Here is a 23,728-nt window from a genome sequence, read left to right on the forward strand (position 1 = left end):
TCTCTTCAAGGCGTTATCGTCCATGTTATCAACTTGACAAGGCTGAATTGAAACGCGAATCAACGACCAATCATTTCATTCAACGTGCCAACACAGATCCGACCCATCGCTGCCGAGCTGCATCCCGCGGGGGGGGTTAGGGTCCACCAGCCGCCGAAAGCCAGCCAAACACTGGTTGGATAGCGGTGATAACCCACTGTATGCGCCAGGATTTAGGCGATGACAGTGGGGACCTATGGTTCGCCTTGCCGTGGTCAGTGGCGGGGCCTCAAAAGGCAACCGAACAGGCAGCAAGTAGCATTTGTTGAGGGAATGGCAAACCGAGATAGGATGGGCTCGTGTAGACAGATTGTGAAACGAAACGACGACAGGTAACAACAAGATAATTCCAGCATATAAATCTCGGTTTGTGTATATGTTATCTCCAAAACGCCCCAGCTTGTGGTGGCCGAAACCATGGAGAGGATCACGGGCATGAAAATTCTCAACCCAGCTGATAGTCACTGGAATCGACGTGTAACTTATCGGGAACAAGTCAGCACAGCGGCTGACAAGAGTGAGGCGGTCTCTTGCTGCAAGTACACCACTGGGCATTGGTTTATCTATCACACAATAAATAAGTCTCAATTTGTGCTCAAATATTGGTACTCGTTATCATCATGGTAGTAGCCTCGAATTGAGCCGTACTCAAACGGATAAAACATCGCCAGGGTTTCATTTTCAGTCCGCTGTTCGCTTTATCCACACAACCCCGCGGGTACCTAATCAAAGGCTGGCCTAAACTACCGGGGCCAAATAATCAAGCACCGGACGTGATCAACAGGGTCTTTTTACGGGGTACCCAATCCTAGAAATCCTCCAATAAATTTACGACCTATGTGTATACTCCGTGGCTGTGGCCTACCCTAGACTTGTCGATTTTTGTCATGCTTCTTAATAGTTAATACCTATGTTGACATACTGGACAAGTATTGTCTAGATAGGTAGGTAGATAGTCAAGGGCTTCACAAAATATCCCTCTGGACAATGTGTTTCGATCATCTCAGTATCAAGTTCAAGACGTCCAATGTATTTCATTCTCTCATCTGGAGCCGCGATCTTTTGTCAACGAGAGTGATTGTGATGAACGACCACAAAAATTCCATTCCCATGGATACGTATTGCGGACATTCTTCTCCCTTCTCTCAAATGTCGACAACAACTATCCATGATTCGTTACCGGAACAAGTCAAGATTTCACCACGGTTGAAACGTTCCGGGAGGTTGCCAATACGTAGTCAAGGCCAAGCTTAGGCTAACAATAAAGATGGCCTCCGATTCAGCACCGGTCCTGAACTAACAGGTACCGTCGACGAACCAATGTCAACTAATGTCACAAGGAACTCAAGGTTTGTGGTTCCTGATAGGGCTGACCAAAGGAACTTTTCAATAGTCCTGCCTATACCGTGACTGACCGAAGGACGAACAGGATGGCATTATCTCCTATCGACTCACTGACCTAAGCAACCACATAAACATATCTTTTGATAAAACACTCACTGCGTGTCCTGTCTCTGATGGCCATATCCCTTCAATCTCGTGACCCTGACGCCTTTGATCGTCGTTCTTGACAACTACATAGTTCCCACTGCCGGAGAAGCTCCGCGCAGTTCCATATTGGCTGAGTTATGGACCTCCAGCCTCATCAAGACTTGGTTGCTCGTTTTGTGAAATATCATACATGGCTGATGCAACTGGATCAAGCCTCATTGCACATCGCTCAGAAATGATGTCAGGGTAGGAGCCATTCAGCCATTTCGATATATATGTTCACTCTCCCCGAGTTCAATGTCAGAAAGAGTTGTTCTTGAGTGGCAACTTCATAACTTTCCGATCAAAGAGCTTAATTAATACAAGTGCCTAACTTATAGCATCACCTGTAACGCAATATGTGATCTTGTGATATCGTCAAGATGTTCTTTGCAAGTGAGTGAGATGTTCCAGGCTTTGCTTTGAAGAAATGTCTAATATCGTCATTCTGTACACCCCTGTATTTGTTTGATCGACGACCGTTTAGATCGACACGAGGCGTGTGTACTCACCAATTCAAGACGTCCATCCTCATCTGGACTCACTGCTGCGCCAACGGCAAGGACTGGTTCCCTTGAGACATTGATGATCTCCCACTAGGTGCGACATCTGTAAAGTCTAACTTCGAATGCTGTCATACGAAACAACGATCTGAGATTCAGAACAAGGCTTGATCAAAGAGGATCTACAGATCTAATCCGCATAGGTATTTGCTAGTTGCCTTCTTGGGATGTTGGGCCTCGACAACTGAGTACAATAATGTAATGTCAATGTCTCGTGCCTGATGGTCATATCGAATGAATCTAGTGCTTGAGACATGCAGAAATCGACCTGTCAGGTCTTGGCTGGAGTTCATACCAGACATCTTCGTTGAACATTAGGAAGATCAACCCCGGCGGAACGGAACAAGTTGTAGATGCGATAGTTGGGAGGGAAGAGACAACAGCACCAACAAGCAACGCTGAAACAGACCACTCTGTCCCTCCGCAAGTCGGAGTCCTGCAGCAAGAATCCACCATGCGGGTATATGAAGGAATAAAAAGCGATACATGGCACGAGGCCACTAGTAGAACTACCTCCCTAGGTAGGCATTCCACTTGTTCCAGGCCCATATTGACAAGCTGAAGGGATAGCAACGGCATTATGCGTTCTGCATTACCACCAACAACCTTCGGGACCGACGCAAGGCTGTGGAGATTCACGTACATGACGATCCTGGAGGAAGCCGACACACCCACTGTGTGGGGGCGTGCAAAGCTGAGAGGTGCATCATGAATTGCTTTTCCCCAGGTCCACGGTCACTTCTGGGCCTCCCTTGTGAACATCAGCCGGACCACCCGAGACTCAGGACTCAGCTTCTAGTTATCGAATATATCTCGGAACTCCTAGAGCAGTGGAATTGACATGGTGGCTTATCACAACAGAGGCACCGAGCGGAGAGGAGAGGTAAGAGAGGAGAGCAATGGACGTGGAGCCAGGGCGGTCAAGTGATCGTCACAGACTAAACTGTAGAAGTCAGTGAATAGTGTTTAAGAAACATGCATGGTAGACTATAGCCCAGTGTCCGTTCACCATGCGACAATGGCGTTTCAAGTTCAATCCAGATAACAACGACGCTCCAAAGAGGGCGCTGAGATATCCAAAGATCGTCAAAGGGAACGCGCCGAGCCGAACTGAGCTGGATATTGAGTTCTCACTACTCAATTGAGATATACAGTGTTGAACAAGTCTTCGTTATTTTCGTCATGGTTTTCAAGGGATGTATGAATCACACGGATATACCAATTGGCAATCAACTTCATGGGGTTGGTGTGATTCGCTGGTGATGTGCAATATCGAGGCTGCAGATGTCGGGCTGTCGGTACGCTGCTTGGTTGGTCCATCGGCTATAGGTGCACTAGACCGAGGTACCAGAATTCGTCTTCTTTGCAGGTTATTTCCTGCGGGTGATGTTGCAGTGTTTTACATTAAGGTAGGGCACATACAGAATCTGCATATGTCATGTATTGGCGATCTAAAGCACTGATCTGCAACGCGATGTTGATATTGGACAATCGCCAAGAGCAACGGATCTTTACTAGCATTAGTTAGCAAAAATAGTCCCTCGCGACCTCCGGTCTCCAAGGGAAGAATGTAATTGACTGATGTGCGATAGGCCGACAAATACTATAGACTAGACACATGTGAAAACATCTCTGACATTGCAATCCTGGAAGAACTGACCTGCCCGCGCCCTTTCGAGGGCTGTAGTTGTCAAACACATGCCATTTTCCGCGTGGGCGCAGGGATAAACATCGTGGGACCTACTTGTTTGGGCATTTGTTGTGCCCTGACCATGACAAACTCCAGGGGGTTTTCGTTTTGTCTGTGTCGTGGGCTCATCTTAACGTCCGCAATGCAAGGCAATATCCGGTGATTTCTTTTGACAAGTGACCATCGGATCCTGTTCCAGGTAAGTAAGGCTGGTCAGTGTCTAAGTACTTTTTGTGTGATTGCCCAGGGAAGAGAGGGTTGTGATTAGAAGAGCATTGACTGGGGGAGTGTTGTTGCCTCTGAGTATACGTATCGCTTCCTTGCCAGATAGGTTTCAGCAAAAAAGAAAGTCCAGAAACACAAAAAAGTAAACATGACAACCAAGTCTTCGTCACAGGATCACTCACAAGGGATCTCGTTGGAGTATTGATTTGACCAGGGGGAGGCGACTCGACCCACCTCTATTGGGGGGTCATAGTTTCTTCGTCGAAGGCTTCTGGAACACCTGTCACAAGCCGGGCCCCCTGGTTTGGCTCCGTCCGTTCTCTTGGCCTTTGCTCCGGGTTCATTTTGAGTGAGTTCTTTTGTGAGCGGAGCCCCAAATGGCGGCCTAAAGCTCCAAGGGTACATACTATTATGTACTACTCTGTTGGTCTCGTAGAGTCTGTAAAACCCAACCTGACTTTCTCAAAATACTACGTACCTTAGGCTAAATGGTGTCGTGTCGTATCCGCTCTCGGTAACGGATGGAATATCCACTGCTCCGGAAGCGAGAGGACAAATCAGAGCAAGTCAATTAATGTAATATGTTCTGTGTTGAGTTCGTGCTCTCTTGCTTCGAGCAAACGTGCACGCGACATCCAGGGAGACAATGTGGAACAGACTGAAGAAACAACGGCACATTGTCTCAAGTGTGCCATTCCCCTCACGTACAGAGCATGCAATTTCAGCGGCATTTGTGTGTGATTTTTCTCATAGTGGAGATTATCATCCCAACCTCCTTCTTGGTGGTGCTGTCAAAGCAAACCCTCTGTCAACACAATCCCTCAGGATTAGAGTTCCCCGCGTGAACGGCTCTGTTGTCTTTCTTCAGTTAATCAAGCCACACGGACGGAGCAATGAAACACTGCAACATAGCAAAACCGTCTGTCCGTGTCTGTGCGAACCCATCCTTCTCGTGTTGTTGCAAAAGATACTTGTCATAATGACCGTGATCAACTGCCGCCCAGACCCTATTTGGGTTAGAGGCCGTTATTCGATAGGCTCTCTGGGCTCTGCATTTCGTCGCTGAAGATTGCGATGTTACAGTACCATTAATGGCTTCAGTGTTAGTCCTCCTCACCTTTCGAGTTGAGTGCTACCTTTGCCTGTTTGCCCGCTCAAGCTGCTCCGGATCAGATGCAGTCATGTCAAACTGGGTCCTTGAGAAACCGTCCCCAGTCAGACCAAGAGTCCGAGAACAACTCTTTTCTCCGACAAAACATCAAAGATCCCTGACCTTGTTCCTTTAACTGACGCCGGCGCACGCGATGGTGGAGTCTTTTATCGGATCGGTTCTCCATAAGTGCCTCAAAATCGGGACTCTCCTCATGAGTTGATCCTCTAGACTTTCTCTAGAAGCTGCCCCGATGTAGGCTCGGCTTTTGCTCCTCAACGCGTTCCCGTTTCTTTTCTATCGTGTCGTACTCTGAGTGATTGTTAGAGAACAAGCAGGGTTTCCGCTAGCCGCGAGAAGGATCATGTTGGACGACTTCGGAGTCTCTCATCGGGATGGCTTACATATCTAGCCTTGGCGTAATTGATAAAACATGCCTGGCATCTGCTTCATTGGCCATTCTCACATTCTGGTCTTGTTTAAGTCAGGACTAGTCGAGCGGAACAGGTTCCACTAGCCACGGTACATGGAGAATTTCGTCCAGGGACACTTTGTTGAAGGATTAAGAAGGGAAGTTGACGGACAAGTGATACCGACAGGGCTAATAAAAAAGGTTATTCTCGTCGTAAAGGTGCAATCCCTGTGACGAGTGCTGAAGCAAAGGACCGCGAACCCATCGACCAACGGATCCGTTGTCCAACTGGGAAGACCCTTATTACGTTGTTTTGCGTTGGCGTGTTGTGGCTGTTGCTCTTGATAATCGTTAACCGCAATTCAGTGGGTCATGAGACAGCAAAAAGCAAAGAGATAGAGCTGGGGATAACCATGTCGATATCTTGGAAGCAATGGCCATCACCATCACGATCTTTTGCTATTGAGGTAATTGTTCACTTGAAATTTGTCTTGCGGTGAAAATTATTAAAGCGGTTTCTCTACTTAGACTGTAGATTCGTCGTCATAGAAGAGTAAGTCCCATCTGCGATGGTTGGACACTAGGAAGATTAGCCTAGCGTATCCTATGATTTAGTTGTGGTTTTGGACAAATTGCTGTGATTCATCCATCCATCTGTTGACTCGAGCAGGAGGTAGGTAAACTTGTTTGGGTTGCCAATATTAGACACGACACTCGAAACTGACTTAATAGTCTGCAATATATGACGATACTCGTAGTCCCAAACGTATCATCTTCGCACAGGACGCATAGCACTCTGACGCTCGCACGTTTATTAGCACCAGGGGGGCCAAGTTTGATTGTTGCTAGTTTGGTGTTTAAAGACGACGTGCCGGTGCCGCGCTGAGCCTTGCTTGGTACCCTAGCCTGACTAACTGCAGCCAAGTTCAGTAAATAACCACTAATAAAAATTAGTAGAAAGGACCAAAAAAGAAAAAGGAAGCCGAAGAAGCACAGGTGGTGGTAGGTACTCATCAACTGCATTGCACTGGAGTAAAAAAAGAGCCCACTCACACACACTGTTGTCAATGCTTGGCTATTCCACCTGTGCCTGTTGCTGTACCCACATCATGGAAGCAATGGATCCCATTTTCTTTTCTCCCCCATGTTCTCTTGTCTCGTCCTATTGGATCCCATTCATTGAAATATCCATCCCATGCCTTCCTCAAACGGTTTCTCTGGTTCGTTCGCGAGGGGCCTTGTCTTAAAAAACGCCCACCCCCACAGCAAAGCCACGAGCTTCAAGTTGACATCCATCTATCCATTGATTGATTCCAGAGGGAAGAAACGGCTCAACTCTGCTCAATTCAACTCTACGCACTGGATGTTGATGAACTAGACAAGCTCAACTCACCACCAACTCTACTCCTCAGCTGTAGTCCCCAATTACAGGCATCGTCATCCCCTTCAACCTACCTAGACCTTGGTCTAAACCTTGTTCGTTTTTTTGGTCGTTTCCGTCGACTCCCCTCCAATTGCCGTCCTGTTCTACCACTACCATCATCTCCGTCTCGTCCTCATTCTCGATACGATATTTTGGCCTCCCGTTCTTTCCCCGATACTGCTTGCACTACATTGCTGCCGCGCCTTTCCGCCTTCCTCTCACCAATCGTTACTAATCGCCCCTCTCGCGACTGAACTCTACATATCTTACCCTCGCAACTCAAGCTCTGTCTCGTCTCATATAACTAGTTATCCATCGGCTACCTGTCCAGATACGTTACTCGACGGACCAACGAGCTCGCTTTAACTTTCTTTGTTGGACAATATTGCCCGGAGCAATTGCACTAGCAGCCGTACAGTACCTTGCCCTGACCTGACGGGGTTTGAGCAGCCAAGAAGAGCTAGAAGAGCAAACATCCTCCAGCTTTCCAATAAAGATAGTCTCTGGCGTCAACATTCGACCATATCAATTGAAACGAATTCTTCAACAAGCTACTCGTCTACTGTAGCCCTACTGCACTCCGCAGCTGTAACCGACCTGCATTGCACTTCGCTGCACCCACCATATTGCACAACAGCACTTACCTGCCTACGCCCTCGACGATTCGGCCCCTGCTCACCGTGCACGTTTCGCTTCCGACGACTCTACCGTATTGTTATTCTTTTGCTGCCGCATCGCTCCGAAACAGCTTCAGCTTAAAGTCAAGCTCCCATCTCCCCGACCCCCTTCGCCGTCCCTTGTGCAGTGGTTTCGCTGCCTATAAGGGAAACACCCTCCTGGCCTCGCAGCCTCGATTCAGCAGTACTCTTGTTCGTTCTTCTGCCACGATTCGATTCCGAGACGATACGTCATGACATACATTGTAAGTGTACAACACAAACTTCTACCATCTCAGTCAAATCTCCATGTCTTGTCTTGCTTTGTCTCGCCTGCTTTCTGTACAACCACATGCCAATTCCTGCCACGTCCGACGTCGCACCCTCCATACTCCGCGCTGCTTCCTCCGCCCTCCACGTTCCTGTTCAACCGACGCCCTGGTTAACGAGGGCATCACACGCCATGCATTCACTTCACATGGTCGACATATTGTCTCAGAACATCCCTGTCAACCATAATTGCTTTCCTCCTTCAGCCTTTGTCTCTTTGAGCATTGGTATCGATTTGCTTGCTATTGGCATTGTCCGCCCTGTTGGGTCCAGACATTTCTGGTACCTTTTCCAAGATCTGGATATTACCAACCATGACCCCATACACACACCCATTTTCTGTCATATGTCAACCCTTTGATCCCATCCCATGGCAACTATGTCTTGTCTCTCATCGACGTTGCTTCTTCACGTCGCTCTGAACCTTCCTTACCTTGCTTTTATCCTCCTTGGCTTTATCCTCACATCCTTTCCCTTTCCACACCCTCGCTTCCTGGCTGCTTTCCGTTGACGGCCCGTCTGCCGTACCTCCTAATGGCCCCCGAACCGCCCGCTATCTTTCTGACATGCGCTTTCACTTTCACTTTCACACACCCTAATCTACCTTGCCTACCTGCCCTTTCATCTCGTCTTGTCCCATCCCACAGCCCACGCACCCAGACTTGTCTGTACACACCCTTGCCTGGGCACGAACAATACACAGGCGCATACAGGCTGCGCATACATCCACACCGCTTCACCGCTCGATTATGACTGCCCTGCCCTCGATCTGGCGCTGGCAATATCTTGGGCAACCATGATGCTTCGCTCTGGAATCCCAACTCACCGAGTGCCACATCACTTCCATCCCTCAGCCCCATGACCCCATCAACGGCCCGTTGCCGATAGGAAAGAGGAGAGGGTAACCAAAACAAGCTTCATCAAGACACCGAGATATGCCACATTTGCTTTGTTCTATAATACCATGTCTCCCATGGCTGCCCCCTTGCAACCATGCTACTCTGATGTCTATTTGTCCATTCATGCTCATGTATCCCTGTCCTACAACGTCATGGGCTCTGAGATGATATACAGTTTAATATCCGTCTCTTTGTTGCTATGATCAATTATTATTTTGCATCTTGTGTTTATCTTATTCTTGATAGCCTTTTCCTCTTGCGCCCGCTACCTTGTTCAAATGCGCAATACACAACCACTAATGCATTCTTTCCAGCTATGTCTTGCTCATTACTGCGACCTCCATGGCCCGACCCCTTTGATGGTCACTGAGGGCCTACCAGCATCATGCACCGTATGCTTTGAAGACGGCACAGAGCATGCCGATGGCCGATCGCGAACCAGCCCGCATGCTTCCTCGACTGCTCTCAACGAAGCCTTGAAGAACCTTGACCTCGCCCGGAGCACGTCGGTGCCAGCTTCGGAGCAAGATGCTCAGGCGCAACGCGCAAAGCTACTGCGAAACTCCAGCTCAAATACTGGCGGAAACGCCAGTGCAATCGATACACCTCCCGAAAGTCCTCGACCAGCTCCTCATCCCCGTCGCGATTCGAGTTTTCGAAGAACTTACGATGAGACGGTCACTAAGAAGCAAGGGCCTTGCGATAATTGCGCAATGACTTTGCCGAGACAGCAGGCGGGAACGAATAGTCCTCAACTGGCGAACAACGCCCGTGGACCAACATTGCGCACGCGTGCGCCGGCAGAACGGGTTTTTGGTGCTTCAGGACAGGCGTCGCCTCCTAATTCGCAAACCTCGAGCGATACAGATGGAGAGCGAGACGAGGACCCTCGGGCTCCTCGTCATCGAGTGACACCCTCAGTCAGCTCACGCAACACTTCGCGATCAAGCAAAAGTGGCGGTACAGGCAATTCGACCGCGGCCGAAAGGACACCCTTCCACCTCCATTATGTCGACTACACATCTACCCACGCCCCGGTCCTACCCGACTCTTTCTCCCTTATTCGTGCTTCTTGCTTGCGCACTCTATCCTTCGAAACCTTGCCTCGGGCTCCTTCCACAGCAAACCCTACCTCGCCCGTCATGACTACTTCCCCGGCCTTTGTTACGACACAGAGCGCCGGCTCGGCTGTCACAGGCGGCCCCATCTTTTTTGGCGACGCCAACGCTGGTTACACGACGGCTTACATCTTCCGTATTCCTGATGTACACGCACGTGGTCATAAGCGAGTATATGCTTTCTTGGCGTTAAGTACTCACCGAGAGCGCTTGGCTATGAAGACATTTGCCGTGGTTTCGACAGCGTTCCGTGACTTCGCTACTTGGATCCAGCAACTGGCTGAGGCTGAGGCCGAGCGAGCGGCCGAGAACTCTCCTATTGGCAGTAGCATCTATGGGGGTGGCTATGCACCTCTACAACTGCCTGTCGAATCCTCTGGAGGCACAGATCGCAATGGCAGCAGCTTTCTGACAGGTGGTAGCGGGTTCACCCGACGCATGGGCGGCGGACCTGGTGCCTCGGCTCCTAAAGCCCGCGGCCTCGCAGAGATTGTTGGACAGCCTGATATCTTTATCGAGCTACACCGACGTTTCGTTCACCTGCTTTTTGAAGTCGGTGTTACTTTAAGCTCGTAATGAGCCTTTTATGCCTATTTGGCATGCTCTATACGTTTTTCTGCCTAGGCATATCCGCAAGTCATTGATTGCGTTGAGTTAATGTTCACTCCACCAACCTGCCTTACTGGGATGACTTGGGTTGCTGCAGATGCACCCAGCCTTACCGATGCTATTCTACCTGCCCACATCAATAATCTTGAGTCGGTCAACGCCCGGCTCCTCTTTTTCTGGCACGATGATTCTTACACGAGTATGACTACATACACAAGCTTATACCTGAGAGCCATAATAGTCAATGGTTAATAACTGAACGAAGCAACGATCCTAATCGATAGCTGCAGTCTTTTGGGATCCCTAGGTTCCCGCCACACACTCTTTCCCTTTTACCAATCCTTGAGGTTTCTTGGCAGCGCTGCCTTCGCCTTCCGCCAGACCGGAAGATATACCCTGGTAGTCGATGCTGCCAAAAACCTCATGTAACTGTATTACTTTTTCGCCTTTGGAAGGGCTCCATGGCGTTTCTCACCTGGCATCTTCTTGGCCGGGTATCTGATTACCCTTTACGTTTTCAAGCGTGTTGATTGTTTGTTCGGTGTTACTACTATGGTGTACAGAGATCCCGTCAGGATGAGGAACTCACAAGGAACAAGTGGATTAAAATAGACTGGTAGCGTTCAAGGAAAATAAAAACGAAAAGATGGTAAGGATTGACGGAGTCAAGGGAAAAATACGTGTATTTTATTGTTGGTTCTTTATATGTACTTGTCCGGCTTCTCTGCGGAGATGGAAATGGTTTTATGTTCATAGACTTCTCCTTTTAAGCGCAATATTAGACATGGAATGCCGGGATGGCATGGAACGAAATGAAACGAAATGAAAAGCACTTCTTTTTACCTGTTTATGTGTCACAGTCAGCGGTTGTCTTGCATGTGAAGTGTTCCAAAATGATGAAGGAATAAACAAGGGAAGATGTTGCTACACTTTCATTTGGGTTGGAAGAAACATGATTCCAATCAACCGCCAGTTGCGACTTGGTTTAAGTACACTTACAATCTGACAATTTTCTCAGTTATCCTACGTAGTGATGAAGCATGGTCTCGAGATGCAAGATAAGTTTATATGCACATCGCAGTTGAAATCAAATCACGAGTTCTTGGGGCAGAAATATTGTTATCGCTGGTGCCAAATAGGCACGATGATTAATCCTACTAGATCTAACTTCTCAACCTTCAAGCTGCCCCCGCTGGTATGGTCTTTTCCCGTTCCAAATATCCCCTTAGCCCAAAAATTGGAGTATGTAATACAGTGTAATTGACATATGAGAGCTTGCAAAGCGGAAATACCGACCAAGTTAATTTATTTGTAGAAGTCGAACTTGTTCTCTTCGCCCGTACCCTTGACCTGGCTTGAGTAGGCGTCCTCGAGATCGGTCTGGATGATGTTGTATCGGTTCTTACGTACGGCACGGAGACCTGCCTCCTGCATAATAGCAGCGATGACAGCACCTGACAGAGGATCATTTCTGACAATCAACGAGTCGAGATCAACTTCGGGAGCCAGACTCATCTTGCTGGCAATGGTGGAGAAAATGAGACGTCGCTCACGACGGTCTCGCAGCGAGGGAAATTCGATCTTTCGGTCGAGACGTCCGGGTCGGAGGAGGGCAGGATCCAGAGTATCGGCTCGGTTGGTGGCCATGATGACCTTGACATTAGCAGTCTGGTCGAAACCATCCATCTGATTGAGCAGCTCAAGCAAAATACGCTGAACTTCTCTATCGGCACCGGTTTGAGCATCGAATCGCTTGGTGGCGATGGCGTCAATCTCGTCGATGAAGATGATGGCGGGTGAGTTTTCGCGAGCCATACGAAAAACGTCTCGGACCATTCGGGGCCCTTCACCCAAGTATTTCTGGACGAATTCAGAACCAACAACTCGGATGAAGTTGGCGGTGGTTGAGTTGGCGACGGCCTTGACCAGCATAGTCTTGCCGGTACCAGGAGGACCGTACAAAAGAACACCGCGAGGAGGGTCGATACCGATCTGCTTATAAAGATCGAAGTGCGTCAAGGGCAATTCAACAGCTTCACGGATCTCCTGCTTCTGCATATCCAGACCACCGACATCGGCGTATGTCACATCCGGCTTCTCGTCTGCGCCAAGCATGGCAATGGATGAATCGGCCTCGGGAGGGAGGATATCGACGAGGGCGTTGGAATGTCGGTGGAGAGCAACCGAGGAGGAAGCCTTGAGCTTCTCGCGGTCGAGGGTGGAAAGAATTCGGACGACATAGTTGGATCCAGTGCTAGACTGAACAATACCAGTACTTTGGAAAACACTGGTTAGCTAGAGTTGATGGACTACTGCGGAGAGACATACTTTTGGTCAATGGCCTCCATAAACTGGCCGATCACTAGTGGGACACTTTGAATTCGCTTGATCTCTTCTTGAGCTCGCACTAGCTCACGCTTGAGACTCCTGCACGCAATTAGTACGCCGCGATTGAGCAGGAGCTTTTCCCGATAAATTACCTTTGCTCATCCTTGATGTACTCTTCTTGCAGCTGAATATACCTGTACCGAAGCTATCAGTTCCCCGCCACTTCGCGATGTTTAGGACCGGAATATCGTACTCTAGTTGTCTCTGGAGCTTCTTCAGGTTCGCATAATCATCTCCTCCATCGGTCGACACACCCTCGAAGTTGTCAATGGTGGGAATGGCTGAGTGCGCGGCCCTTTTGTGAGGCGCCACTTGGGTTGCTGGGTTTTCGACAGCGACGTCACCCATCTTTGCGCTTTTGTTATTGTTAGGGGCTGTGGATAAGACTCGTAGAATATCGGTATAATCTGATATGAGCGTAGGATTTCGTAAGCGATTGCCTTTGGGGAGTGCACAACTTGATTGTTGTTTTGATGGTTGAAGGAGTGATGAGTTGCTTCTAGATGATGCCAGGCGCCAGCAACGACGACGACGACACTGGTAGCTAAGGTAGGCTAGCGCGATATTGCCCTTAGTCAGCTTGATGGTTATAGCTGCACGTGACTTCACTACGTCAAACAGTAGCAGAACAATGAGGCCAGTGAGTGCCCACCCAAGAGCACCCTTGATTGGTCCACGATATGACCTTCCAGGGATAACAAGCTTGCAGTAGCTGCAAGGCTCCAGTTGCTGGAGTGAACCAGATTGGCTCATTAATGGGGGGATCTGCTGCCTTCGCAAGGACGTGGGGACCCTGAGGGGACTGCCTCTCAGGTGTTAGTGTAGGCTGGTGCGGTACATGAGAGATACAGTGGGCATTGTGTCGCTGTACTTTGACACTTGACCCTTCTGAGGCTCTTGAAGCTGGGGAAATGCCTTAGTGGCTGAGCTCGAATCAGTCTAACGTTGATAGATATATGGAGGGTATTGCGGTGAGGTATCCGTAGTCAGATGCTGTTCGTGAGATGGAACCGATAAGACAGCCCCGCGATGATTATGCAGACGACATGGACGACACGTAGGGTCCTACAGGATAGAAGATGCTAAATCACATAGTATTAACTTGAAACTCACGATAAAGTGTCTGGTGTTTTGTCATGTTCTTTGTCTACACTGTGGGCATGTATTTCCATGCACAGTTTCAACTAAGACCAAGTACCTTGTTGTACTGTGGCTTATCTGGGTCGGATCAGGTCGCTCATTCACGGGATGATGCGGCAGTGATTCACTGGTCGGCGGCCGAGGAGTCAGTTCAGTCACACTGGACTGTATGAAACCACATACCAACGTTCTTCTACCTGACTTGTTGAACCTTGAACAAACTCAACTTCTTTTTCCCCCCTACTCACTTCCCCCCTTGTGCATTTGTCTTCCCATAAACTCGATCTTCTGCCTCTCTTAACGTCCTTTATACTTTCCACGCCCAACTTCTCTGTTGCGTCATTCTACCCCTCGACACAGTCATCTGCTCTTCTCATCGCCCGCCGTCCAAGACTTTACCACCGACGCCCGTCACACGCCAATACCGCCAATACCAGCCAGTACCCCTCGTTTCATCTTGGGAGCTCTAGCAAACCAACTCAACATCAGTCACAATAATGTCGTCTTCTATTGCCATTCCCGCTGGCCCCTCAGCCACCCGCTCATTCCACAAGGGCACCGGCTCTTCAACCAATAGCCCGTTTGGTACCTCACCCTCATCGTCCCCGCCGTCAGCCGGGAAGGTCAAGGCCCTTCATAACCGCCGCCCAAGTCTTCTGAGTATGTTGAAGCCTGATTTCCTGCACGACATGACCTTGTTCTGCAAGGCGACTGCCTTATCATGACCTTTCCTTTATACTAATTCGACCTTGCTGTAGGTTCTTCCCTCTCTAAGCAAGAATGCACTGTCATTAACATCGGCGACCCTGAGGGTACTCCTCGACTGGTAAGTTTCGGAACTCAAACACTCCAACATTCTGATCTGACTGACTTCTATAGATCTCTTACCTTTCTTCGAGCCAAGGCTTTGCCTGGAACCCTGGTATGTTGAGACGAGCGTGACTCACTGTCTAAAGCACTAACACATGGCAGAAATCTTCCTTCCGTCTTATATCGACTGCGACTATGTTCCCCTCGAGAACCGCCGCGATCCTGTGCACGAGATCATTCTAAGTGACGACGAGTCAAAGAACATGCTTCCGCATTAAATCGCCCTGCATTGCACCGTATACTCGGACCAGGCTACGATAGACATTTCCCTTCTCACGAGATTCCCGATTGCACATTGACTTTCACTATTCGACTATACTTTTCTCACGGCGTTAAGATTCCCACGGTTCCTCACTTTTCTTCACACCAGGCGACGAGACGACCACCACACGCTTGTTTCAGCCTGTGCAACGCATGGGTATTGTTTGATGGAGTAATTTGGGACAGGGTCCCCGGTCATTCGACTTGACAGCCTCACTTTCGGGGTTTGGCTTTGGCTTTGACGGAGTATCACAAGACATGGCAAAGCATTCATCACCTTCGCACCCGGCACATACGGGGGATCGGTCTTTTGGAATTGGATGGGACAAGACAAGACAAGGCCTGGATTCGCTGGCACTGGGGTTTATTTCATTTCAGGGGGGTTTTTATGCAAAATTTGGTTTTTTTTGTTGGCACAGATTTTATTGCTGTTGTATTTGACTTTCTGGCGGATGATGGCGTTTAAGGATGAATGAGTGTTTGTTGTTAATTGCCTCTCTCAATTCATATTATCACTTGACTTCCCTGGACTGCACGTCAAATGACACCCGAGATGGTGATCTTCTACCGCTGGCACCAATCACCAACGACCCAGATGAGCCGGTCTCCTCTTCATTCGATCACTTGCCGGACCGGAGCTAGCAAAATGGGGCGACGGGGCCGATCGGGAACCTTGATGTCAACCATGGCCAAAAAACAATTCCGCTTTAGGTCTATAATCTATCACGACAAACTGACGTCTTGCAGTAATGACACATTCCATATACTTGGGCAATCTCAGTTAAAAGACAACGTTCTCCTCAGACGACAACCGCAACGTTTCATCGGCCGACTAATCAACAGTGTGGCATATGGCATTCGGACCGGCTAGTGCTCTATTGCTAAGTGATACCGCCACGATTCAAAAGAGCATTTGCATCAGAGATGGAGGCCCGAATGAAACCGAAGACTCTGATCTCCTATCGTTTCTACAGTGTATCTCGGCCGCGCCATCGTATCTCCCGGTTGTTAATTGTCAGGATTCAAGGATAATCCTCAATATATAAATTCAATTTCCAGTGGCATCTAGTACATACGACCATAGCTCGTAGAGAACTCGGGATCCCGTCCGCTCTCCCATAGATAAACTGCGAAGCGCTGGATTAGTAGTTGGGTCGGTGACGACCAGCGAATCCCCGGTGTTGTATGTCTTCTCTTTTTGTATTTTTTGGCTGCTTATTTAGGTATGTTGGGGGACGAGTTGTCGAGTACCTTATTATCCTAGCCATGAGGTACATTGTTCTGGAAAACACTTTTGTGATCAATCAAGATACGGGTGACTCGCTTGAAGACGACTGTGTTGATCTAGACTGAGTGTTATGTCCAGTCATCCTCTATGAAAGCTTATATGCTATTTAGCTTATTATTCTGCTCTTCCAAGTCAGCAAAACCCAACTCTTCAGGCCAAAGAAAACTACTGTAATCCTACAATCCATCGTCGACTTCTTTCTGGTCTTGCATAAGACTCAACTGAACCCAGCTCGGACACTTGGTCATGTCCCAAGCGTCAACCTTCATCTCATAAACCAGAAGGTTGTCTTTAGCCGTAGGCTTCCGATTCAAAGTAGCCGAGAAGACAGCCCCGGGTGACCGGACGGATCTCTTCACAGACCGATCCGCATGAGCCAGAAAGGACTTTTTGTACTGCGCACATGCACGGAGAAGGGCACTTTTGCGAGCCTCGTCCATCTTGTTACTAGTTTGTGAGTCAGGTAGCTCGCGGATAGAACACGAAGCGTTGTCACTCGATATCGTGAAATCGATCCTGAAAAGTGAAGATTGCGAACCTTGTGTGCAGCAAACCCACAAGACTCTAAATAAAGAGTCGTGCATTGACGTGTCTCGCTTCATCCACTCGTCGTCGGGATACGCCAGGACGACACGAAGAGAATACTTCTCAGTTGATTGCATCTTCAATAATAGTTTTACTCTTTTGGATAAGAAAAGAGACGTCGGTGAGTACCCACTATTGCTATCTGCAAAATAGCCACTTGGATGGATGAACAGCTCGGTCGACTCAAAGCGGCTCAGGAGTGATTTTGGCACGCCGACGAGGCATGTTGACTCTGCCCTGCAGTGAACCTGGGCCAGCGTCTCCTGATTCTGGTCAACAAACACGCATACGAGAAGATCTTGGACCTCGTAAAAGAGCCATGCAAGAGACGGAGCTGGCAGGGAGTGGTTCGTGGGCGTCATGATGGGAAGGCTGACACGCAGACCGCGACTTGTGAGTTCGGGAGGGTTAGGTGCTGTTCTCATGGCCTTGATACTGTCAAAGCTCCGAAACATGCGCTCGTAGTCTTTCTGTTGAAGGGCCTGGTATATTGGCGCCTCGTTTCCAGGAGCCTCTCTGGAAGGTTCACCAGACATATGGCTCACCGAGTTTTGTGGCCTTTGTCCTCGCAATGGGATACTCGTCCTCGTCGTAGCAGATTTGGAAAACTGCGCAGGGGACCAAGCCAGGAAGCCAGTGGCGCGAACATAATGGCTGACCGGACCATTGTCTTGCTGTAACGTCCACGCAAAGATGCTATAGTCTTCTTCCTGTTTGAGGATCTGCTCCTGGAGTCGAAGAAATGACTTTGGTCCCTCTCCATAGAGCAAAGGCATGTTGACGTTGAACAGGCCCAGAAGGCAGTAGGCCAAATCTTCTTCTCTGGTTGTGGTTCTAGCCGATGCCCATGACATTCGCTCGGCGACGTTATAGGTAGACGGATTCGCTCCGCGCAAAACTGAGATGGGGATTCCCGTGACACTTCCTATACCTGAAGCGAGGCTCCTCTTTGTGCCCATGACATTCCATTCCTTGGAACAGAGCTCAACAGTTTGCGGCGCAATCAGCTCTTGCAGTGTCCATCCTCTGGTGAACCACCTGCTTTTGTAAAACTCGACAACTGGGAAGGCCAACGTGAGGCTATTATCGGTGACATCCTGTAAGTAGGCGTAGCACACAGTCGCCCTCTGGTACCAGGCGAACATGGAGTTGATGGCTTCGGTAAGCTCAGCGCTGCTAGACTTGTCGATACAACACGTATCTATCCAGACCCAATCGAAGCCATCTTGAGCTGCTTTCCTACAGCAACCGGTGAGTTTGGCATAGCCTTGTTTTGAGGCGGCTGCCGAAGTGCCAATGTCGCTGAATAGGACTTCTTGTTCTCCCCATGTGTGACTGAGAATTGCATATGGAGGGATTCGACCAATGAATTCTTGTAGGGAGAGAGTTGAGACATTTAACAATCGCATGCTGAATGATGTTAGAAGGAAGTGGAGATGAGCGGTGTATTGGTTGCTTGCGCGTCAAACAGTCAACATAACATTTCACGATAAACGACACTTTATTGTAGAACACAGCAAAGAATTCAAATAACCAAGTCCAGATGAACTTTGTAGTATTAAGATTTATGCACCTCTATCGTGAGATCTATGTGCAAAATAGAAATGAATTATATACCCAACGCTTCCTTCCAATCGTAGTCCATCCATCGTATCATGTGTGAATTAATCATTAAAAATGTCCCAACGCTTTTTATGTCAACTTATATCACATCCAAAAATAGATATCCGTGACAAGCATGTGGTAGAATAGCTTAGAAGAAAGCAATGGCGCCAATGAAGGCCAGGAGACCAGCAGGGGCGATGCGGCCGGCAGCAGCAGTGACGACGGCAGGGCTGGTACCCTCAGGAGGAGAGTAGTCGCCGGTAGGGTTGACGGGGACGGGGACGGGGCCGGTGGTCTGAGGAGCCTCGGGGTGGCCGGGCTGGGGGTACTCAGGCTTTCCGGGAGCGGGAGCAGTGGGGTGAGGAGCGGGAACCTCAGGCTTGCCGGGGTGTCCGGGCTTGCCAGGGGTGGGCTGAGGGTAGTGCTCAGTCTGAGGCTTGGTGACTGTGCAAGGGCAGTCGGTGATGGTGAGGGTGGTGGGCTCAGTAACGGTGTAGGTCTTGTTGCCGTGAGTAAGAGTGGTAGGCTCAGGGCAGTAGGTGGTGATGGCAGTGAGAACCTCAGTTGTGTAGACAGGAGGAGGGACGGGGATGATAGGCTTTGTGGGCTTGAGAGGGTGGCTGATGGTGCAGGGGCAGTCGGTGATGGTGAGGGTGGTCTCCTTGGTGACGGTGTAAGTCTTATCACCGTAGGTGAGAGTGGTGGGAGCCGGGCAGTAGGTGGTGATGGCGGTCACGACCTCGGTGGTGTACTGAGTACCGTTACCGTAGGCGGCGTAGTGAGGAGAGGCATTGGCAGCTCCGATGAGGAGGCCAGCAGCAGCAGCAGCCTTGAAGAAAGACATTTTGATGAATGTTTTTTTTTTGAGGGGGGTTTGTTTTGGAGTTGATCTGACTTTTAACGAGTGAAGTGCAGAGTAGAGCAGAAGCGAGAGTGATAACGACTGTAGCGAGTGTAGTTGATGAGGAGGAGAAAGAAGAGGAAAACAAGAGAGGGAAGAGGATGTATTTATCTCGGAAAGACTCAGGTTTCTGACAGACAGATCGAGTCAAGCTGAACCGAACTGAACTGACCTGGGGTGACTGATAGACATTCCAATCCAACGGAGAAGGGGAAAACTAGTTTAGACTGGTCTAACCCAAGAACTTGCATGGCATTTCAAGGAAAAGCTAGACAGGACGGGCTAAACGAGGCAATTTTCCCTCTTTCTGCGCCGTAAAATGCGTCTTTGATCCAATCATGACATGATTGAAAGTTGTTTCTTGTACCTGCACTAGAATCGTTGGGCTGAGGTGGGTTTGTTTAATCCTGGTCTCAAAATACGAGGTTCAAGGACTGACCAGGGGTGCCAGGGTTTGTGTCTAGTAGTGTGATCGGATCTTGGAGTGGCGGGTAAAAGGGCCTCATTTGATAAGAGAAAAAGGTCTGGGGTAGTAAAGAAGCAGTGAGACGTTGGTTAATTGGAGAGACGAAAGAGAGTTTTAGGCTATCAACGGGCAGGCAAGACAGGGTCTTTTTGTTTCCATCTGCACTCAATCTTGGTGTAAACTCTGTATAGAGGGTTACAATTGTAACGGCAACGAATGAAGAGTCAACATGCATCTATTAACAATAAACAACTGACAGTGATGATCCGATTCGAAGACAAAGTGGAGGATGGGGATGGGGCCGAGTTAGCCGGATAACCATAACAACTTTAGTGAACTGTAAACTTAGCTACAGTGGAGTTTCAAGAGTTAGGTACTCCATATTTGGCTGCTCCGGGGAACTTTGCCTGAGAATCTGCCATTTTTTTGACCTTTTTCCCTTCTTGTCTCTTTTTAGCGTAAACGACAAAATCCAATGACCGTCAACGGCCCCTGCAGTTGGCATCAGGCTAATGCGGTGCAGTCACACACACTTTTCCTGCATGTGCAGTACTCTAACCAATGATATACAGCCGGGTCATCTTTTAGTGGCATCTCTTTTCTATCTAGTTATCTTTTTCTTGTTTTCTTTCAGTCGTTGGTTCTCTTGGCCTGTTACTCTGTTAGCACGTCTTATCTCCTCCATCATCTACTTAAGCTTCCACCTAACTGTGCCGCTAAGAAGAAATATGCAAGGGGCAGGGGTTGCTGAGGTGAGATGAGCTGTTTATGTTTGTGCTTTACCCTTTCATCAGTTCATTTCTGATTCAATACGGCAATCCCGATTCCCTTGCTTAATGCGTGTCTGTGAATGTCTCTGTGCTCTCCCGCTTTGAACAATCGCATTGTGAATTTGTCTTAGACAAATATAATCTCCTTATGCAAAGCTCGTAAGCTGTAATTAAATATTTCCTTTTTGGTGGCTTGTCGCAGAAGCCGACGTTATTTGCCTCTGGCGCTTTTGATTTGTCGTGGCTGATACAAGGTGTTGGAGCTTACCCACCTCCTGCAAGGGACTAGAGCTGATGGACAATCGATATTGGTGGCTGATTTTGTGATTGTTTTCCTAACTATGGACTACCCGACTAATCATGAATCGACGAATAAGGAGACATCATCTGCAGTTTCCATCTCAAAACTCGCGGTTGGCATAGATGGACTTTCCCTTGCCCTCAATCACCTCACCCACATAGTCTACATACTTGACAGCTTCAAAGTCAGGATAGAGATCCTTGGTGCTGAGGTACCCCAGATACTTGGCATGCTCTGGGAGGTTATCCTGACGGAACCACTCGCAGTTGAGGTACTGAGGAAGGACAAGTCCAAAGAGGAAAGGCAAAGACTTGTCACTTTGATCATATGCGGCCTGGGCTGTGGCGATGGTAGTTTCAATCTCCTTTGTTGTCACCTGATTCCTGTCAGTATTTTCTCTTGTCCTGATGTATTCTTGAGGGTATCATAGACTCACCTTGTTGCGCGGAATCGTCTCTTCGCTCACTTTCTCCAGATGGCTATGGATTTGCTCCTGCGACCACACCTCATTGTAGGCAAACACATACTTGTTCAGAGTACGCTCATCGGTGATGATCTTGGCCACGTATTTTCCAATGTCTCGGAGATCCGTGATAGCAGTAGCATGAGAACCATCCTCGGCCATTACCGTGGTGGGAAACTTAAGGGCGTAGTCAATCTTGCCAGATGGAAGAGCTGGGAGAGACACCTGGTACCACAAGCCAACGTCGATAACAGTGTAGGGCAGGTAAATCTTCTTGACGTGGCTGATGACGATTTCTTTCTGCGGTGTGTCAGAAGAGTCATGTAAATCGGACTACTCTGCAGTATACTTACGAATTCTCTAAGAATCATGACACCAGCAGGAGGACAGCTTGGACCAAAACTGCTGGGGACGAAACGCTTCACTCCAGCTTCCTTGGCAGCGTTTGCCAGAGCAATCTCGGGAGCAGGTGAGAATGGGACCAGACCGCTGATGACGACGTCTTGGCCAGTGAGAGTCTTGACAAGCTCATCATGGCTGTTTTCAAGGTTGATGGGTACGACCGAAATGCCTTGCTTTTTGATATGTTCGATCTCGGGCTTGTTGATGGAAGCAGGTCGAACAATCGCGGTCAAATTCTACCAAGATGTTAACGTCGGAGTAAGAGCAACGATGGAGTAAAATCACAAATTTGGTAGAGGATGCCGTAAGGGCTGCAATGGTGGACAAGCCAACCTCTCCGTTTGCGCCGACAATAGTGATATTCATGATGATGTTCTAGTGGAGGTGAAGATTGTTGAGATGATGTTGTTTTGAGATTGTGATGATGTTGGTTGAAGACCATGATTGAAGGTTATATATACTCATTCTGAAGTATGATTTGATAATCTCCGATATTTTCTTACAAATTATTGATTTGTTGTATAGTTTATCATTGAAGTTGTCGCTTTGTAAGTCTTGGTTGGGATTTGCTCCGCCGATATATCGGTGATCATGATTGACTCCACTATCCGTGATGAGCCAATAGAATTCTTGGGCGACAACCAGCAACTACGAATACACAACTGCTTGTTCTTGGTGTGTTCTTGGTATGATTTCTGTTGTAGCTAATACTAGACCATATAGTTGTTTGGTTGCCTTTGATTTGTCTCGTAACATAGCAAATTATCAAGACAGCACAGAAAATCCATGATTCAACTCATCCATCATGCATGATGAAAATATAGGTCGGTAATCAGCAAACACTCTGAGAGTCTGGTATAAATTATCTTTATTTCTCCCGTGTGAGCTCTATGAATTATCATCAGAATGATCCTATCTTTACCTCTCTTCAGCCCTATCAACTCTCGAGCCACATCGCCATGGATGTCTCCGATAGCGAATTGAAGACCACTCCGCCCATAAAAGAGCTGATCGAGAGTTCCAAAACGTTAAAATTTACTACCAACACTGATAAAGATATTGGCCAACCTGAAAGTACTCTACCCTCACAAGACTAGAGTAATGATTGTTTTCAGTCGCCGCGATAATGGACGCCTCGAAGCTTCGATTGTCAAGTTGGACGGCATTCGGACAGTGGTCTTGCACCGAAGCATGAAATATTTTGAAATTAGATACCCCCTGCAAGAGCTTTTGGAGCATACCATGAATAAACTGTACATCAAGTTGCGGGCAGACAACCCTGGGATTGACTACTGAAAACAATTAGAGCATTCATCCATCCTAAGACAGAGCAGAGAAAGCACGAGTAGGAAGGAATAGAGGGGATGCTGATTTGACCAGAGGTTGCCGGGTAGAAGTGATTGGGTCTAGCTCACGGTGACAAGATGCCTCTATGGGAAGTTGTCATGGATTTTCTGGACTAGCAAGATAACATAGCGAGAACTATGGAAAAACACTGCCTGCAGTCCAATAGAAAATGTGTCTCATGTTTCTTATGTTCATGATAATCATCATGAATATGTTCTTCAACAATTACGTCAATGAACCTGACAAATGCCAGTTTACTCAAGTGAATGAACTCAAGCCAAGCCAAGGGTCTGCGCG

General features: G+C 48.4%; 6 protein-coding genes across 6 annotated transcripts; 2 read left to right on the plus strand and 4 right to left on the minus strand.

Moving 5' to 3' along the window:
* Positions 1 to 9,195: 9,195 nt before the first annotated feature.
* Positions 9,196 to 10,611, plus strand: EDB82DRAFT_435676 (vesicle coat protein; the record flags this gene model as incomplete). Its single annotated transcript, XM_025725139.2, has 1 exon — positions 9,196 to 10,611. One exon carries the CDS (start codon positions 9,196 to 9,198, stop codon positions 10,609 to 10,611), a length of 1,416 nt encoding a protein of 471 aa, XP_025593767.2.
* Positions 10,612 to 11,682: 1,071 nt separating this feature from the next.
* EDB82DRAFT_516968 (26S protease regulatory subunit 6B) lies at positions 11,683 to 13,546 on the minus strand. Its single transcript, XM_065609009.1, has 4 exons — positions 13,226 to 13,546; positions 13,125 to 13,166; positions 12,973 to 13,071; positions 11,683 to 12,919 (listed from the first exon to the last, which is right to left on the minus strand). Exons 1-4 carry the CDS (start codon positions 13,378 to 13,380, stop codon positions 11,950 to 11,952), a joined length of 1,266 nt encoding a protein of 421 aa, XP_065463515.1. The 5' UTR covers positions 13,381 to 13,546; the 3' UTR covers positions 11,683 to 11,949.
* Positions 13,547 to 14,507: 961 nt separating this feature from the next.
* Positions 14,508 to 15,552, plus strand: EDB82DRAFT_345349 (uncharacterized protein). The gene is made up of 4 exons (XM_025725141.2): positions 14,508 to 14,832; positions 14,931 to 14,998; positions 15,052 to 15,094; positions 15,145 to 15,552. Exons 1-4 carry the CDS (start codon positions 14,670 to 14,672, stop codon positions 15,258 to 15,260), a joined length of 390 nt encoding a protein of 129 aa, XP_025593769.1. The 5' UTR covers positions 14,508 to 14,669; the 3' UTR covers positions 15,261 to 15,552.
* Positions 15,553 to 16,394: 842 nt separating this feature from the next.
* EDB82DRAFT_516974 (heterokaryon incompatibility protein-domain-containing protein) lies at positions 16,395 to 18,719 on the minus strand. The gene has a single exon (XM_025725142.2). It carries the CDS (start codon positions 18,583 to 18,585, stop codon positions 16,768 to 16,770), a length of 1,818 nt encoding a protein of 605 aa, XP_025593770.1. The 5' UTR covers positions 18,586 to 18,719; the 3' UTR covers positions 16,395 to 16,767.
* Positions 18,677 to 19,860, minus strand: EDB82DRAFT_345345 (uncharacterized protein). Its single transcript, XM_025725143.2, has one exon. It carries the CDS (start codon positions 19,623 to 19,625, stop codon positions 18,930 to 18,932), a length of 696 nt encoding a protein of 231 aa, XP_025593771.1. The 5' UTR covers positions 19,626 to 19,860; the 3' UTR covers positions 18,677 to 18,929.
* A 1,323-nt stretch (positions 19,861 to 21,183) lies between these two features.
* On the minus strand, positions 21,184 to 22,622 carry EDB82DRAFT_516980 (uncharacterized protein). Its single transcript, XM_025725144.2, has 4 exons — positions 22,370 to 22,622; positions 22,036 to 22,320; positions 21,656 to 21,982; positions 21,184 to 21,595 (listed from the first exon to the last, which is right to left on the minus strand). Exons 1-4 carry the CDS (start codon positions 22,448 to 22,450, stop codon positions 21,320 to 21,322), a joined length of 969 nt encoding a protein of 322 aa, XP_025593772.1. The 5' UTR covers positions 22,451 to 22,622; the 3' UTR covers positions 21,184 to 21,319.
* Positions 22,623 to 23,728: the final 1,106 nt, after the last annotated feature.

The sequence above is a fragment of the Fusarium venenatum genome (assembly GCF_020744135.1).
Source record: "Fusarium venenatum strain MPI-CAGE-CH-0201 chromosome Unknown EDB82scaffold_4, whole genome shotgun sequence".
Taxonomy (NCBI): Eukaryota; Fungi; Ascomycota; class Sordariomycetes; order Hypocreales; family Nectriaceae; genus Fusarium; species Fusarium venenatum.